This window comes from Myodes glareolus, chromosome 8 (genome assembly GCF_982192425.1).
Source record: "Myodes glareolus chromosome 8, mMyoGla1.1, whole genome shotgun sequence".
Lineage (NCBI taxonomy): Eukaryota > Metazoa > Chordata > Mammalia > Rodentia > Cricetidae > Myodes > Myodes glareolus.
The window spans coordinates 33,889,591-33,908,247 of record NC_142033.1 but is presented as its reverse complement, the minus strand read 5'-3'; the positions used below and the strand labels follow the sequence as shown (position 1 = coordinate 33,908,247).

General features: G+C 43.8%; 1 protein-coding gene across 3 annotated transcripts in view; it reads left to right on the top strand.

The window, feature by feature from the left end:
- The window catches only part of Spata18 (spermatogenesis associated 18), a 31,319-nt gene that overhangs the window by 10,367 nt on the left and 2,295 nt on the right, over positions 1-18,657 (top strand). Inside the window, exons 5-11 of one of the 3 annotated variants that reach the window (XR_007227887.3) lie at positions 6,140-6,235; positions 7,771-8,070; positions 9,559-9,835; positions 10,910-11,068; positions 12,467-12,642; positions 16,512-16,685; positions 18,138-18,221. Coding sequence is in view for 2 of the 3 variants with exons in the window: in XM_048415229.3 (XP_048271186.3) it covers positions 6,140-6,235; positions 7,771-8,070; positions 9,559-9,835; positions 10,910-11,068; positions 12,467-12,642; positions 16,512-16,635; positions 18,138-18,221 (1,216 nt within the window). In the remaining variant the exon portion in view is untranslated. The remainder of the gene's footprint in view (positions 1-6,139; positions 6,236-7,770; positions 8,071-9,558; positions 9,836-10,909; positions 11,069-12,466; positions 12,643-16,511; positions 16,686-18,137; positions 18,222-18,657) is intronic. The other 2 variants (XM_048415229.3, XM_048415231.3) reach the window with 2 other exon arrangements.

The window sequence follows — 18,657 nt, the reverse complement described above, 5'->3', positions numbered from 1 at the left end:
ACTTCTAGGTGAGATGGGCTTCTCTCCTTTATCATAAATCCTCTTTGTGTAAAGTGTCTACTAAATTCCAAGAGCCATTTCCCTTCTGAGCTGGTTTGTCTCTTGTGGGATTCTTTTCTTGATCTATGCTTAGGCATCCCCAAAGGTGAGTCACTTGGGTCTTGTACTGTCCTGTGGTCTTTGCTGGCCTTGGTTCCCTCTGGGTACTAGCGTTTTATGCTGCTGGGTTCTGAGTTGGGTCTTGTCTGGTTCAGTTTCCTGGCAACTGCTTCAGATGATGGGGACCTTCTGGTTTCTCTAGTTAGAAGGGAAAGCTTTGAGGATTTGTTCCATTTTGACATCTGCCAGCATAGATGGGGACAGAATTTCCTTCTTCCTTCTGCTTGTTACATGGGTCTCACAACCACTCTAAAGGGGTGATAAGTGTTATAGGAGGAGCAGGCCTGCTTTTGGTCCCGACCGCCCCGCTAGCTTACATCTGAAATAATCACACAGAAACTGTATTCATTTAAACACTGCCTGGCCCATTAGTTCTAGTCTCTTATTGGTTAACTCTCACATCTGGATTCAACCCATTTCCAATAATCTGTGTAGCACCACGAGGTTGTGACTTACTGGGAAAGATTCTAACCACTGTCAGTCTCAGGCAGGAGCTTCATGGCATCTGCCACTCTGCCCTTCTTCCCAGCATTCAGTTCTGTCTTCTCTGCCTACCAAAGTTCCGCCCTATCAACTAGGCCAAGACAGTGTCTTTAATAACCAATGAAAGCAACACAAACACAGAAGGACCTCCTATACCAGATAAGGACTAGGAATCTTGATTCTTAATCTTGATTCTGGTGCTGTGAAGAGACCATGACAATTGCAACTCTTATCATAGAAAGCATTTACCTGGGGCTGGCTTACAGTTTCAGAGGTTCAGTCCATTGTCACCATGGTGGGAAGCATGGCAGCGTGCAGGTAGATGTGGTGCTGAGAAGCAGCTGGGGGTTCTATACCCAGATCTGTAGCAGCAGGAAGAGAAAGACACTGGGTCTTGTTTTGGCTTTTCAAAGCCCAAAGCCCATCCCCAGTGACACACCTTCTCCACGAAGGCCATATCTACTCCAAATGCCACACTTCCTAATCCTTCTAAGTAGTGCCACTTCCTGACAGCTAAACATGCAGATATATGAGCCTATGGGGGTCACTCTTATTCAAACCACCACATTGGTGAATGTATTTTTTTAAACTTTGTCTTTGAAAAATGCTTCCAGGACAGAAATTTGTAAGAATAGAGTCCAAAACACCAGCCCATCCTTTTATGTCATGTGTTTCATTTACTTTATTACTTCTGAGTGACTTACTTTCCTTCCAAAAACTTACATGGAGATACTTACTGCCATGTTCCTATTTTGCTTAGTTTTGTTTAACACCTCTTTGGCTCTTATTCTGCTTTTATTGAAGATCTCCCAAATGATGAAGTTTGTGTTTCCTATACCAGAAATTTGCTCAAAGAGTCAAACCAAGCCATCACAAACCATTTAAATAAAGTATATTCTCTTGACTAAAACAGCTTCTAGTTTAAGAAGGTATATCTCTACCCCTTATCTGTTCCTCATGTCATCCAAATGTGTGGAATTAGAACTGTGTGTGCAGGTGTACATATATGTTCATACTGTGTGCAAGGAGGGGGAGTACTTCCTCATCTGTCTATATTTCTCCTCTTGGTTCATTTTTTTTGTTACTGTTGATTTTCTTCAGCTCTCTCATCAAGAGAGTTCTCATCAAGAGAGAACTAAAGAAATCATCTTTCCACATTTACTTTAAAAATCTGTAATAGATTCAATTTTTTAGAACAAGCTGATTTCCTTTTAACCTGCAACAGCCGTATTAAGCCATTTCTAATTCAGCACTCTAGACTGTAGACAGTTTGTTTAATTATTCATTCATTTCATATTTCATCCTTCACAAAGAGCTGTGTGACGGGCTTTAAGTGCCGAAGGTAGTAATATAGTTTGTAGTTTATGGTATGACTACGAGATAAATGTGAACGGCACTCAGTGGAAGAGGGCACGCTGGTGGCATGTGTAAGGTGGAGATGGGCTCACGTGTAAGTAGTGACCCATTGCCTGGGTTCTGTAGGGTGGGTACGAATTCTTCTTCCCGTTATTTCCCTGTCTGCTTTATTCTCTCGGCGAAGACCCGTGTTTGTCAGATTCCAACCCTGTGACAAAATACCCGAGATATGTAACTTAAAAGGAGAAACAGTTATTTGGGCTCATGGTTTAAGAGATCTCTGGGCCCCTTCACTTGGAGACTGTGATGAGGCAGCATATCAGGACAGGGAGCGCACAGTGAAGAAAAACGCCTGACTTGATACTGGCTGGACAGTAAAGAGAGAAGGGACAGTCTCGGTGTCCCTGTGAAGGCATGCTCTTTGTATCTTCCCAGCAGGACCCATGCACCCCAGATAGCATTTCCAGCCAGGCATCAAACCTACCCCACTTGAGCGCTGGGCATTGAAGATTCAAACCACAACAAGATCCTGATGTTTTACCCCCTATTATTTTTTTTTTTACTAAAAGACTCATACTCTCTAGTCTCAGGACTACTGTGATGGAAACAGCCTAGATATTTCATGAGAGGCAAGCCACAGACATTGTGGGCCCTTTGTGAGCCTGTGATGTCCCCCTGTACCAGGACTGTTCCATTGAGAACCACTGGTCTTCATCCAATATCCATCTGACCTTCACTGGCTAAATTTGAATTCTCTGCTCAGAGAAAGATGATGTGGCTTACTCCAAGTTAAGAGAGTCCTGGATACTAATTTGACCAAGTCATTTGGACAATTGTCCTTAGTAAGTAGTGGAAATCAATGACATAAAACCATCTCTCTCTCTCTCTCACACACACACACACACATACACACACACAGTATTTTTCTTCATGCTGTGACCAAATATCTACTGAAAAGCAATGTAAAGGAGGCAATATAGCCCACCATGGCAGGAAAGCTATGGTAGCAGGAGCAGCACCTGCCTGTGGCAGCAGGAAGCTGATTGCTCACATACTGGGGGACTGAAGAAGATAAAGGGGATATTGCTGTTGTGCTGGCTTTCTTCCTTTTCCTAGTTTCCCCAGAAGTATCCGATGGTCTTGTCCACGTTAGAGAATGCCTTTCTCTCTCAGCTAATCTTCTATGGAAGCACCTTCGTGGACAAGATCCTAAAGGAGTACCTCGCTGACACCTTTGACACTCTGCTTCTCGCTCTATCATCAGAATTGACTGACACAAGGCTGGCAAGATGGTTCAGTGGCTAAAGGGTGTTTCCTGTCAAGCCTGATGACCTAAGTTCCATGTCTGGAAGGGCAGAAATGACTCTCACAAGTTGTCCTTTGTCCTTCCCACATGCACTGTGGCTTGCATGGGCACAGAAGCTATGAAAAGAGAATTTGGAAAAGCAGCCATCACTAATCCAACTCTAACCAGCCTGGCACCCAAGTACAGGGCTTTAAATCATAGTATTATGTACTGGCTTGTGTAGCCTCATGCTGATCTCAAACTGCACAATGCATTTAGTTCATTGTGCTAGGAATGAATTCTCAACATCTTAAGAGTTCTAGAATTGTTCAGAAGTGCAAGTTCAAAGTCTTCTCTGAGATTCAAGGGACTCCATTAACCCATCTAATCTAAAAAAGTCAGTTCTATACTTTGAATATACAGCAACACAGTAAACATGCTCATGCCTTAAAGGTATGAACTGAAGCACAGAAGGAACAGAGCAAAGCAAGACAGACCTAGCAAAAACCAATTCTTGAGTCTCCAAGTGTGGCATTGGGGTTCTTGTGGAATTATCTAGGCTCCGCTGGCTTTACGGGTAGTCCCGTCTTTCTGGGGTCTTCACTGCAACATAAGCTGTACTTTCACGGTTTTGTGCACAGTGCAGTCTGCAGCTGCATGCAGGCTAACCAACCTTGATATACATCACCTGCTCTCACTGGTTTTCTGGATCCTTGGTGTCTCACCTCCATGCCTCTTCATTCATACAGCGTGTATACCTGCAAAACCAGTACCGTATGCCTAACCCAAAGTTCTCCCGCCATCTTGAGAGGTAACCTAGCCCCCTTGGACCATAGTGCAGCTACCTGTGGGACTTCTCCGCTGAACCCAGGAAAACACTTTCTTATTCGGCTGTTTTTCTGTGGTGTACCTTGAAGGCCATGTTTTCTCAGGCAGTCTCCTGTCAAGTGAATTTGCATGAAAATACCTAGGAACTCTTGTTGGGTGGGAGCTTGTCTTTTGTGTCGTCCCTGTGCCGCATCCAAAGTTTCTCATTAATGGTTTCTCATAAAAGTTTCTAATTAGCCTCTTCCTGCCTGATCTTCAACTTGAACTGGGTCCACATTTCTTTCCCCACTAAACTGCACACTTCTGTTTGTAGCCTCAGACAGGGTCACGTGGTTCTTCTGCACGCCACACGCTTTCCCCGTCTTTATGCTCCATTGTTCTCTCTCATTGTAAATCCGGGAAGTGCGGTGAGCAATCACCTCACCACAACCTGGATACTATGCTGTCCTGAAATTCCCTTTGCCAGACAAATGATGCACTGTTTTAAAGTTCAGCCTCGGGGTATGGACAGAAGGCAGCCACAGGTTCTTAGCCAGAATGACACTAAAGGCTTCTACTCCCATTCCCCGTGAAGTTCTGATAGTCTAAATCAGAGCTGGTACTGTTCCTGATTCTACAGTTCACGTGCATCATATCTTCATTCTGGTCCTCGAAACTCCTCCCGGGGATCCATTAAGCTTCAATTGTAACCTTCTAGGGCTTTCTTCAGCCTGCAGTTTCAAACTCTTCCCTATTATTTCCACACGCCAGTTGCATGAGCCTTCTGGTCAGGGAGTCACGGCACTGGCCTTGCTTTTTAGGACCAATTTTGGTCAGTGACTAAAAAACTGATGTCTTAGCTAGGGTTTCTGTTGCTGTGATAAGACATTATGACCCACATCAGCCTGGGAGGAAGGGGTTTATTTAATCACACAGCTTGTAGTACCTCATCCAGGGAAGGCAGGCAGGCAGGCAGGAACTCATGGCAGGAACCTGAAGACAGGAACTGATGCAGAGGTCATGGAAGAGTGCTGCTTACTGGCTTGCTCCTTATAGCTTGCTCAGCCTGCTTTCTATAGCACCTAGGGCTTCCTGCCTAAGGGTAGCACTGTCCACAGTGAGCTGGGCCCTCAGAGAGCAATCAGTGATCAAAATGCATCACAGGCTAGTGAGGACATTTTCTCTATTCAAGTTCTGTCTTCCCAAATGACTGTGGCTCGTGTCAAGCTGACACAAAATTAACCAGCATACCAGACTAGATGAAACTTAGGAGAAAAAACATTTATCTTGGCTCACGGTTTAGAGGGATATAGTTTATCACAGAGAGAAAGGTGTGCCGGAGAGACAAGGCATTGGAGGCATTTGGAAGCTGCTTGCTCATATCTTTGTGGATCAGGAAGTAGAGACAGGAGAATGCTAGCCTTCAGTGGCTACCTCTTTCCACTTCCCACTAGTCATCCCATGGGACACTTCTGGCTCTATTAAAGGTTATTCTTCCTCTCTCCAGCTAATCTTCCCTGAAAACATCCCCACAGACATAACCTCACTTTGCCAAGATTCTTAATAGAATCAAGTTGGTAACCATAGTTAACCAGCACAATGGACGAATGCCTACTTTTACATTGAAAAAGTACGAGAAAAATAAGTGAAGTTGCACAGTGAAAACTGAGAATAGGAATTGGTCCATAGTGGAAAATGGAGAGCGTCCATGGAGAGGCTACCTGGGGGCTGGATGGAAATGGCAGGCGATGTAAGGACTCAGTAGTAACTGAGTTTTATCCTTTACCATCTAATGTTGTCATCACAGTCTTTTAGGGATTAGCTCTGTAAGCTCCCTGCGTTTAACTAAGCAGGATGCTGGCATGGGTCTCTTTGACTCCATCGTAAACTCTACAACATGGTCTGAGGGCTGAGAATCTGATGGTTTTTTTTTTTTTTAAATGGCAAATTTATAACTCAGGCCCGGAGTTTCCTAGAAAATCTATGCCTTGAGTTGGAAAGTCTGCCAATTTGGGAAAATCTGGTTTTAGTTACTGATTTCTCTTACAGTCTGGCTGACACTGGAAAGAGTCTTGAAGGAACCAGGAACAGATCAACCATATCCCTCAAGGCTGCAGAGGAGGAGATAAATCAGCTAAAAAAGCAGTAAGAAAACAAGAACCCATAGAACCCTGCAGCTGCTGCCGAGCCACCGAGTTTAGATTTTCAGTTGTTTATTACAAACGTGAGAATTCACCATGAATGAGGAATTATGGCGGCGTTTTATGAATACTTAGCTTCTTCTTCTCACTACAAGCATTTCTTGCTGACTACAGGAAATTTCTAAAATGTAGCATAGTATCCAGGAGCCTAAAACCCCTCTCCTCATACTATGGCACTTAACGTTACTAGTTTATTTCTTCCAGTTAATGGATTGAAACAGCTAAGAGCAGATTGAGGTCTATATGGTTTTGGACTCCACCTTTTCATTATAATACATACATACATACATACATACATACATACATACATACATTATCACCGAGATAAAAGTAATGCAGAAGTTAGTTTTAAATAGGTTCATCTTCTTACATTGTTCTAGAATTTCCTTCATGTTGAGCATGTACTTGGATATTAACTTTTAATTCTGGATTAAAAGACATTAGAATAAATTCTTGGTAAACCTTAATTTAGACTTTGGACTAGATCCTAATGCTTGTTTCTAGAGGGAAACAATGAGCTACATGTCCTTTATCTTCTCTTACTTTTGAAGCCTCCCTCCTTTCCCCCCAAAGGAGAAAGTGGGAAGTGTATTTTATATGTATATATATGCACACACCAAGACACACATCTTTTGATACTTTTCACATATATTGTAGCTTAACGGAGTTTCTATATATGTTCTAGTGTTAATTTCTTCGAGAATACTCCTGAGGCTTCTTGAGATGCTGTTATGTTTTCCACGTCTTTCTTCCCCTGCCTCATTTTGATCTCTGATGCCCTGGTTGGTCCACCACCTTGAACTCATGGTTGATGTTACCCAGTTGTCTTCCATTGTTTCTAGTGCGCCTTTGAATCCTTCAGTGCTCTGGCTCCATTACATCCCAATCTTCTTCCTTCCTCCTCCACTGTTGTCTTCATCAACGCAGGTTCTCGGGCGTTTGCTTCTGTGTTACAGTGGTCACACCTCTTTGGAGCACAATGAGGATGCCGGTTTCATTTCTAAGACTTTTAGTCTAATGTTGCATTATGTTTTTAGAAGTCCACACCTCCAGCTAGCCCTGTGCAGTCTTCCTTCATACTCCGTTTAAAAGATGAGCTCCTGAGTGTAGGGATTATACAAGGGTTGAACTAAGTTTTGAAGGGTAAATGCTTTTGGAGTTTAGTGCCAGAAAATTGAGTTCAGTTGTAAAACACTCTGCTGTTCCCAGAGGACCCACGTACATAGCCTTTCTTCAGGGAGCCTCCCACCTTGGAAGCTGTAGAAGTGAGGTGAATTCCTATCTCTGTGATTTTGTTCCTTGCTTATTGTATGTGTTCACATCTATTTCCTTCGGAATCTCCCCATGCAGCACTGGCATGCGAGTGGCCTCGTTTTCTTTTTTCCTTTTCTAATCCCTTCCCTACCTCCTAAAACATTGGTTCATTTTTTTCCCCATCCTACTTCCTTTCTTTCTCATTCCCATTTCCTTTGTTGTTAGACTTAAATCACTTCAAGCCCAGGAAGACGCTCGTCACAGAAACTCTGAGAGTCGGCGCTCGGAGGCTTCAAGATCTGAACGTCGAGTTTCAAGCAAACGGGGCTCAGAAGGACGGGCCTCAGAACCACGGGGCTCAGAAGCACGGGGCTCAGAAGCACGGGGCTCAGAAGCACGGGGCTCAGAAGCACGGGGCTTAGAACCACGGGGCCAAGAGGTGATGTTCGACTATGAGAAACATCTCCAAAATCTGAAGGATGAGATAGCTGTGTTGTCTGCTGAAAAATCCGGTCTCCAGGGAAGGTCTGACAAACTCTCCCAGATCCTTTCATTTGCCTTTCAGGGTTTTTCTTAGTTAGTAGCAAAAGCCTGGACAGTAGGGAGAGGACGACAGAGTGAAATCAAAACCACAATGGCCTGGGAAGCTCCGGTTTGTAAAAGGGTTATTTTCTTGAACTTGCACCTTCTATCCAGGAAAAATGCCTGAGAACTTATGAAGGTGGTGTCTTGGCTTTGAAACCAGGCTTGTGTGAGCTGTTTCTTCAGTGGATAGTATACATTGTAAGAATGTTCCATAACCTGACACTCTTTCCCCAGAAGCCCAGGAGTCCTGTGTCCAGTGACTAGAGACGGTTGTTCATTTTACCGCACTGATTTTTTTCCCCTTGAGCCACAGTCCTGCTTTGTAGCCAAGATTGGCCTGCATTTTACTATGTAGTCAGAATTGGCATGAGGTTTGCAATCCTGCTGCCTCAGTGTCTCGAGTGGTGGAATATGAGGTGTGAAGAAGCACCACACCTCTCTTCTCTCTCACTCTGTTGATGGGCCGTGCATACGTTGTTTTCATGAAATCCCTGCTGTTCAACCCAATGGGGAGATGAGTATGGTAAGTGAGGACAAAGCAGCTGTGTCACCAACACTGTAGTTTCTCACTTGCACTAGTCCCCTCTCCCCTCTCCCCTCTGGCACTTCTTGAGTGACATTATTGAAGCCTTAACTGCTTGCCTATGCACATTTGCCTCCATGGTTCCTGAGTCCTTCGTTTGCGGAGGCTGTCCTCTGTGCAGTGCCGGTATTGACTGGTGCTGATCAGCCAGCGTGAGTAGTGGAAGTATTTGCCCCACAGGAACGGGCCACACCAGGAAGGAAGGTGACAGTCCCCACTCACAGAGTAGGCTGACCGGATGACCGTTTCACCCTTGTACTTGCGTAGTTCCTTCTGTGAGACTTCTCTTCCGGGCCTCATTGCCGTGGAGCTGACTGCTGTGACCTCTAATAGTTTACTTTGCTCTTGATAGCAACCCGGTTTCACTCACAAGGTCCTGGGAAGTACTTGGATGCTGTGTGAGTACTTCCAGGTCAGTTTAAGAAACTCCAGCATCTGACTTGTATGCTAACTCCGGTCCTCATTCGGTGGCGGTACCTCCAGATTCTGGTCCTCGAGGACTTCCGGTTCCCCCTTTGTGAAATGCTCAGCAGTCGAAGTTGGAGACACTGGGTGACTGAAGATATAACTTGGGGTTCTCATGATGAAAGGGCTTTGTGATTACTAATTTTCTGGGTAAATAGGGAGTATTCGTTCCTATTTCTGGGGCCCTTGGAGACAAAAATGCCTACTCCTAGTGGGGAGGACATCCCCACAGACCCTCCACCTGCCCACGTGTGAGAGGCTGTAGGGTACTAGTGTGTCATTTGTGGAGTGTATGCAGAGAAGACTAAGAGCTCAGGAAGTCCAGGAACAAGGGAAGAGGGAGTCACAGTCTTGCCCAGCTGATTCTTGTTCACCTGCAGGTCAGCGAGGAGCCGGTCTCCTAGCCCTACCTACTGTAGCCCTAGCCGCAGCCGCAGCCGCAGCCGTAGCAGGTCCAACAGCCCCTGCACCGCAATGGCCAAGGTCAGAAGCCCATCCCCAAACCGGTCCAAAATGTCCAGCGTGGCTCGCAAAGCGGCTCTCCTGTCCCGATTCAGCGATGCCTATTCCCAGGCCCGTCTGGATGCACAGTGCTTGCTGCGGCGTTGCATCGACAGGGCGGAGACGGTGCAGCGGATCATTTACATCGCCACAGTGGTAAATGCAACATCTGCAGCTGGACTTCGGGTTCTTGGGGCAGTGGGAGATCCATCACAAAATGAACGGTGCAATCTTAAAAGGCTGGTACATCCTGAAGTCACTGGAGAGACGGGATTCCAGTTCCCCATTCCTTCCCTCCCATCCTTTCATTAAGTATATTTGGGAGCTATTCATTTTTTTTTTTACAACTGTGAACTATCACATATACTATTAGCACTTATGTTGGCAGACATTTGTTACAGTGTCCATCACCCAACACAGGACTGTCTCAAATGGGTTCACATCAAATCGACTGATAGTGTACCCCTTGTGATGTGAGACTACACCAGCCCATCTTGTTAGTGTGAGAGCAGACAGATCAGAAATCCTGGGTCTATTCATTTATGTCAGAGGTCAGCAAGCTACGTGCATGGGCCACTTCTGCCTCATTTCTAAAGCACTGCCCAGCTACTCAGAAGGAAGAACGGTTTTCTACTTTTAAAGAGGCATGATAAAAATTAATCAGTGCCAGAAATTGTAGCCAGTGAAGCCTAAAGCATTTGCCATTTGGGTCTTCATAAGAGAATCTTGCCAGGCCCTAGTTTATGTAACTAAGAGTGATTTGGTTAAAGCTACTTTGTGATTTGGTTAAAGGGATTTGCCTAATGCCTGAGAAACCAAGTCTTGCCAGTGTTACTGCATATGGGATATGGGATAACAGATATGGGATAAAGGCTTGTTGGGAAATCTGGGACAGGGTGTTTTCTCTTAACGTGTTGGCCGGTACCATAACATTGCTGTGTGCCCACAGCACAGGACTTAGGTCCTTGGGTCTGCATCATACTGCTTTTTGGAACCCAGAGTTACCAACACAATGCTTGCTTGTCTTAAAATTAATGTGTTATCACGTACATGTCTTCAAATGTTTTAACACTGAAGATCATATTATCTAACAGGTCAAAAGCATGTTTGACCAGCCGTGTTTGGTTATCTAGACACCTGTTTGGTGTTGCATTCTGAATTCTCCCTAATTCCTTTCTTTGGACCTTTCCACCTCCTCGTCAGATAAACTCGCTGTGTTTTCACATGCAGGAGGCGTTTCACGTAGCTAAAATGGCGTTCAGGCATTTTAAGATCCGGGTGAGGAAGATGCTGACACCATCGCACGTGGGGTCAAATGACTTCGAGTGCGCAGTCTTGGACTATATCATTTGTCATCTTGATCTCTACGACTCTCAGAACAGTGTTAATGTAAGTGTTGGGTCTCTTTTGAGGACTAGCATGTGACTGATGATGACACGCCAAATTCTGACCGCTTAGGAATTCAGCTGTGTCTTTGGTATTTTGTCTATGGGTTGGGAGAGCACAACATTCAACTTACCCTGTAAAACCAGTTCTTATTGACTGCTTTCCTTCTGTATGTGTATGCAAGCGGTGTGTGTGTGTGTGTGTGTGTGTGTATCTGTGTGTCTGTGAGGTGTGTACACATCTGTGGAAGTCAGAGGTTGATACTGCATATCTGCCTTGATCACTTTCTAATTGCTAAAGCAAGGTCTCTTGTCTAGCTTGCCAATTTAGGTACTTTAGCTAGCCAGGTTGCTAAGACAGCTACCCTGAATTTCTGAGTGTGCTGGGATTTGAACGCAGGACCTGATGCTTGTGGTAAATGCCTTACGCACTGAGCCATCTCTAGTTCCTTACTCAGACATCTTAGGGGGAAATGTTCTGAGCTTTACACTGCCATCCTTTAGGTGGGTTGTTGAGATTGGGAGTTGAAATATTTTAGTTCTTAAGAGCAAGGACTCTGGGAAATGAGTACTGATTGGTCCTTGACGTTGTCACGTGACTACTGTGTTGCCTTCCACATTCACTTAAGTTCTCAGTGCTCTGGCTTTCTAATCTCTGACAGGGAGCCTCAGAGCTGCTGGGAGGGGCCCACGAAAGGAGGCGGGCCATTTGTCTATTGTAAAAAGCCAGCTATTTTACTTATACTATGGTGTAGTGGAGGAATAGCCAGAGTTTTTGGCATGCATCTCCCACATTTACTCATGGAAGAAAAGTCAGGAGGGAAGATGGCTCAGTTGGCAAAATGCCATCACGGAAGGGTGAAGACCTGAGTTCAGGTCCCAGGCACACACATAAAATCTGGATGAGGTGGCACATGTCTATAATCACAGCAGACAGGTAGATCTCTGGAACTCGCTGGCTGGCCTGACAGCCTATCTAAATCAGGTTCAGCGAGAGACCCTGTCTCAAAAAACAAGACTGAGAACAATAGAGAAAAACATCCATCATTAACCTATGAACTCCACATTCATATGTGCTCACACCCATAACAACATGTACCCCCCCACACACATATGAACTAATAAACACCATAGGCCTCTTCCTTCAGTTTTTAAAATTTTTGTCCTTTTTTCCTTCAGTTTCTAAAAGAGGGATTCTTCTTGCTACCGGCTTGTTTCTGCTGTGTCTTCTCTTTTCTTTCCCTGCCAGTGAGCAGCATCCTCCTTCTCCTCATGGTACACCCGCCCCCTTTTTGGATTCATGTATTTTCATGCACATGCTCTTTTCCATCTCCCATCAGCCACATGGTATTGAGAATCCTCTGGATGTTGCCGCCAATTGATGCCATCATTTGTTTTTCAGGATGTGATCCGTGCCATGAACGTCAACCCCAAGATCTCATTCCCTCCTGAAGTTGACTTCTGCGTCCTCAGTGACTTCATCCAGGAGATATGCTGCATTGCCTTCGCAATGCAGTCCTTGGATCCACCGCTGGATATCGCATTTGGGGCCGACGGAGAGGTCTTTAATGATTGCAAGTAAGAGACACAGGAGCAGGTGCTAAAAGATGCTCACTGTCTCCGCTCCCTGGGAAGATGAATGGGAAAGAACCACGGGTAGAGAGATCAGTAGCCACTCCCGTGCCATGAGTTTCTCTGGACCATCATCTGGATCCTCCTTGGGCTCACTCTTCACTGAATATATTAGCTTTGGGGAGACCTAAGGAGTAGCCTGGAGTCTTGCTGGATCATTGGAAATTTAAAAACATGCATTCTGTGACTACAAACACAGTTAAAAATTATTATTATTATTGTTATTATTGTGTATGGTATATGCATGTGTGTGCATATGTGTGCAGACGGACACTCTTGAGGAGGTCAGAGGTTGATGTTCCAAGACACTGGCGCACCATCAACCTCTGAAGCAGTCCAGGCGTCTGTTAGGGATGCGCACATCTTCACCAAGGCGTGCGCTGTTTTCTGCCGTGGTTGCAGCATGGCACTTGGGAGGCTGTGGTTCATAAACAGCAGGCATACTCCATGCAGACTGGTGTGCCGGACTCCCGTCTAGAACCGTTAGATTCTGCCAAATTTCACACGGTGAATATTCTTCTAATCAGAAGAAGCTGAAATAAGCTGAAATATTCCCTGAGATTTGGAAAGATCTTGTCTACCTGAGGAGAGGCCAAGCTAGTGGTAAAGAAGGCCAGCTCTAGCCTCAAGCTGCCTAGGTTTAAATCCTGACTCTACCTAGTCACGCTGTGATCTTCGGAACGGTCCTTTATTTTTCTGTTCTTCAGATCTCTTCTCTTTCAAGGAGTGGGGTTTGTAATGCTTCTTCCCCAGGCCTGTAGAAGGCTAGCTAAGATCACTCAGATGGAGCATTGGGGATGGTGCCGGGCATGTTGTGAGTGTTTAGGAATATGAACTCTGGGTCTTTGTTTTAGCCATAGTTCAGGATAGGTAGCTGCCCAGCATTCCTGAACGCTTCCTGATGAGGGAAACCACGCATCTTTCTCTCACAACAAGAATGGGTTTTCTGGTTAGTTTGATCCATGCTCTTGATCTGTTCTAGTGTCTTTCAGGTCACTGTTCCCAGTGTGTATCCACTTCAGAAGAGCTGGATGTGTGGACATTGCCCTGCAGTTGGGTCTTTTTCTCTGCACAGATGCTTAACACCTTCCATCTTTATTTTCCTTCTTCTTTGGAATATGGGTATTATCATTCAGATGGCCACCTACTTTGGTTTGTGGACAACTGTTGGGTCTCTCCATCCACATGCTTTTAACCAGAGGAAACCTAAATGGCTGAGCAGTTGAAATTAGGGTTCCTAACTATAATTGAATGTGATCCTCTTGTTGTTTCTCTGTGTCTAGAGGTCCCTAACTGTTGAGTGAACCAGCCAGGGGTTTAAAATATGAGGGAAAAAAAACCTGAACATGTATAAACTATTTTTCCTTATCATCTCTTAAACAGTACAGAATAATTGTTATACCTCATTTACATTGTATTAAGTATTGCCAAACAATCTAGATGTGACTTAAAGTATGCAGGATAAATTCCATAGGTTATATAAAAATGTAACATTATCTGTCTATCATCTATCTATGTATCTATGTATCTATCTATGTATCTATGTATCTATCTATGTATCTGTTATCTATATATCTATCATCTATCTATCTATCTATGTATCTATGTATCTATCTATGTATCTGTTATCTATATATCTATCATCTATCTATGTATCTATGTATCTATCTATCTATCTATGTATCTGTTATCTATATATCTATCATCTATCTATCTATCTATCTATGTATCTATGTATCTATCTATGTATCTGTTATCTATATATCTATCATCTATCTATCTATCTATCTATCTATCTATCTATCTATCTATCTATGTATCTATGTATCTATCTATCTATGTATCTGTTATCTATATATCTATCATCTATCTATCTATCTATGTATCTATCTATCTATGTATCTGTTATCTATATATCTATCATCTATCTATCTATCTATGTATCTATCTATCTATGTATCTGTTATCTATATATCTATCATCTATCTATGTATCTATGTATCTATGTATCTATGTATCTATCTATGTATCTATCTATCTATGTATCTGTTATCTATATATCTATCATCTATCTATCTATCTATGTATCTATCTATCTATTTATCTGTTATCTATCTATCATTTATCTATCTATCTATCTATGTATCTATGTATCTATCTATCTATGTATCTGTTATCTATATATCTATCATCTACCTACCTATCTATCTATTTATCATCTATCTATTTATAGTCAGTCTTACTGCACAGCTCAAGCTAGCCTGGAGCTCATTAACTACATAAGACTGACTTTAACTCAGTCCTTCTACCTTAGCCTCTCAAGTGTTAGAATTACACATTTACACCACATATTCAGCCTTTGAGACCATTTTATACAAGGCACATAAACATCTGGCGACCCTGGTGTCTGCTGGGTCCTGAAGCAATCCCCCTCAAATACAAAGGGGCAGAGTGTTTTAGAAAGTCACAGAACACATTAGAGCATTTAGTACCTGGCATTTAGCTCCTTTCCCTGGGAGCATTCCTGAAATCCTTTCCTTGGCCTCACGGCATCATAGTCTTTCACGTGATGTGGACTGGGGACTCCTTGACAAGTAACTCTGATCCTTGGCCTGGGCACTGAGCTCTGTTGAGTTTTCCTTTGAAAGGAAGAATCAAAAAATCGGATAAAGGAACCTAGACTGCAGTGGGCAACTGAGAGGGACTAGCACCTTTCCATCCCTATTTATTCCTTTCTATCAATCTAACTAAATTACAGAAGTTTTTTTATTATGAAAATGGCATTTTCCCATTTCAAGTAAAACTAAGCTTGCTCTTGTTTGCTGTTTGTGCTTTGCCCAGAGCCGTGTTCCCTGTTTGTGTGCTTACCCGCTTTCCACACTCCACCTGCACGCTCTCGTGTGCTCACACTGCGTTGTCTTCCTACCCCTGGCTTACTGTTCCAGCCTATTGAGCTATTTATTGGGTGCCGTCATCTAGGTTTTGGGTTTTTTTCTGCCTGCTTTTGAGCAATTTTTTTTTTCTACATTTTACCCAAGTCACTGAAAAATATGTTGACTTGTCACCAAATGAAGAGGGCTGCAGCGATGGCTCAGTGGTCAAGAGCACTGGCTGTTCTTCCAGAGGGAGAACAAAGAACAGGGTTCAATTCTCAGCATCCCACAGCTGTCTGTAACTCCAGCTCCAGAAGATCTGACCTCCTCAGGCACTGCATGAACACAGAGCCCAGACATTCATGCCACAAAATATCCACAAACATAAGAAATTGTGAGGGAGCCTCCAGCATCTTCATTCTGATACTGATTGATCTGCTGATGGTTCCTCTGTAGATGTGACCACTGAGTCACATTTCAATCTGTTCATGCAAACATTTGCCTAGATTTATGCTGTTTTGTTCTCAGAGACAGCATGAGAGATATTATAGAAAGCCTCAGAGAACTTTGTCTATGCCTCTAGTATTTTCTAGAATTATAGCTCTTAGGATTCTGAGAAGACTAGAGACGGAATGAAGTTTGTTGACATGTGTTCGTAGCAAGTCTCTGCCAGAGGCTAGCTGTTTCTGGCTTTTGTTCTAACAATGTGTCCGTCTCCTTAACCACAGAATGAGGATCTTGGCCCTGTTCAAGTCTAAGCCAAGCCAAAACGGAATTTTTCAGTTGAGTTCCCCCTAGCCTTGCTACAGAATGCTTAGCTTCCAGCTGGTGGCCATGCCCCAGCGGTACAATGTATGTCTAGCACGCGCAAACCTCTGGGTTTGATCCCTACCATGGAAAAGCAGTTTCTTACCTTCTGTGTTCTCTTGTGCATTCCCACAGGTACCGCCGCAGTTATGACTCGGATTTCACTGCTCCCTTGGTCTTTTATCACGTGTGGCCTGCTCTCATGGAGAATGACTGTGTCATCATGAAGGGAGAAGCTGTCACCAAGAGAGGGGCTTTTGTACGGTGGCCTTGCATAGTGACAGTTCATCCCCAGTGTTTGATTCACAAGTTCGAGAACATTTATAAACCCAAAGATTCTATAAAAGAAGTTGATAGAGTTTGATAAGATTTCATACAAAGGAGAATGAAAAAAACAGCGGCCTGATTTTTGGACTGTCCCACAATTCTTTGCAATTCCCTGGCAGTGACTTTGTTGCTGCCCTTCTGTCTAAAGACGGAGTTAGCCATGACTCATTTATCTGCTCCGTCTTAGAGATATTTTGACATTCCTAATTCTTCATTTGGGGGAAATTATACATGTATCCTGTTTTTCTCTCCTTGGTATGATGTATAGGGAAGGGAAGGACGGAAGAAAATGGGGCAGAGGGGGTGGGGAGAAAGGAATTATTTGCTTTGGAGGGGTGTTTCTTATAGTTCTTAGTTAGAGATGTTTTTGAAACCTCCCAAATGGAGTCTTGCATGTGTGTGTGTGTGTGTGTGTGTGCATGTGTGTGAGAGTAAGGAGTTTGTGTACTGGGATTCATGGCCACAGGGACCTTGGATATGCACAGACATTGATGTATTATTTACTTCATCCTTTCCTAGAAAGGACTAGGTGAGTTCTGAAGGGGGTTCCTTGGTCCAGAGCGAAGCCAAGGTGGTGGTTTTAATCCCTGTTTTCTGAACTGGGTGAAAGCCATGGTGCTTTGAGGCTGCACACAGTAGAACAGAGAAGTTTATTTTAAAAAACTTAGAATGTTGGTGTTGTTTTACAAGTTAAAAACTCGTTGTAGTGAAAACTTTCTCCATAAAAATGTTTTGTGTGTCAAAAATTGACCTTATCAAAATTGGATTTTGTCCATATGACAACACACACGTTCTCCATTGAACATTTTCATAACACAGGATTCTTGCCCTTACAACTCTCTGTTAGGAAGATTTTACTAATGAAGTGCAATTTGGAAGGGAAGGAGGTGACTAGGTCACATTTTTTTTTCCTCGTTTGCAGTTTTTACGATCCTGTCCAATAGTTGTTGCCTATTGATCTCCTCTCCCACAAACACACATTTGCCCTTTTTTTTATTGACACACAATCAAAACAGCACATCTCCCATGCACTTGGAGTATAATTTTCTTCATCAGGACTCAGAAGCTGGCCAGCAGAGGCCTCTCATTGAGTTCAGCGAGACCGATTTACCCTGTAGCACATACGACCCCAGAGCTTCATTTACATGGTAGATACTTAAAGTGAACAAACAGCCTTGAATCCCAAAGCCAAATGTGACATCTAACAGCTTACACACGAAAATACTCTGAGCACCAGAATGTGGATACCCTCAAGTTCACTATAATGGGATTTTGCGGGAGAAGTTCTTGCCCAATACTGTGTCGCAGGAAATACTAGGAACGTCACTTACTCTGGCGATGAGGGAAATCGCCGTCCTGTCAGAAAGTCTGGGGTGAGCCAGATCAGCTTTCATGAACTCATGACTCTTTCTCTGCCTCTCTTTCTCTCCTCAGTGGAGTTCTGTGCGACCTGTAGCTCGCTGCCGCAGCAGGAGTTTGAGCCCCGTCTGCCCCCGTAACCGCATTGGATTAAGCACGGTACATTCCTGTCAAATCGTTGCTGCAGAAAATCTACAGTGATACTTTCCTGTGCAAGGGGTGTTTGCGAACCCATAGGTAGAAAGAGAGGCGATTGTCCTGACACCAACCCCTCAGGGAGTTTTTCTCTCGTACGTGACTATGGCTAAGCAATTTAGCAGCCTAGAGAAAAATAGAAGCGCTTGTCTTCAGTTTTCCTGTTTAGGTCTTTCAAGGAATAAAGGACTTTACTCATTTAAGCGGTTTGTTCTTTTCACCCTTGAACAGGCTGTTAGAGAACAGACAGATGAACACGCGGCACTTGAGTCACAGATCTGAACACAGGCCCTGGTTTTTATAGAAATTAGCACATGAGCTGGAGGGATTACTTCGAGTCCGGCTCGAAATATTTTCTAATGGCTAGTTAAAGTATCAAGTTGTTTCCAAATTCAAAGTA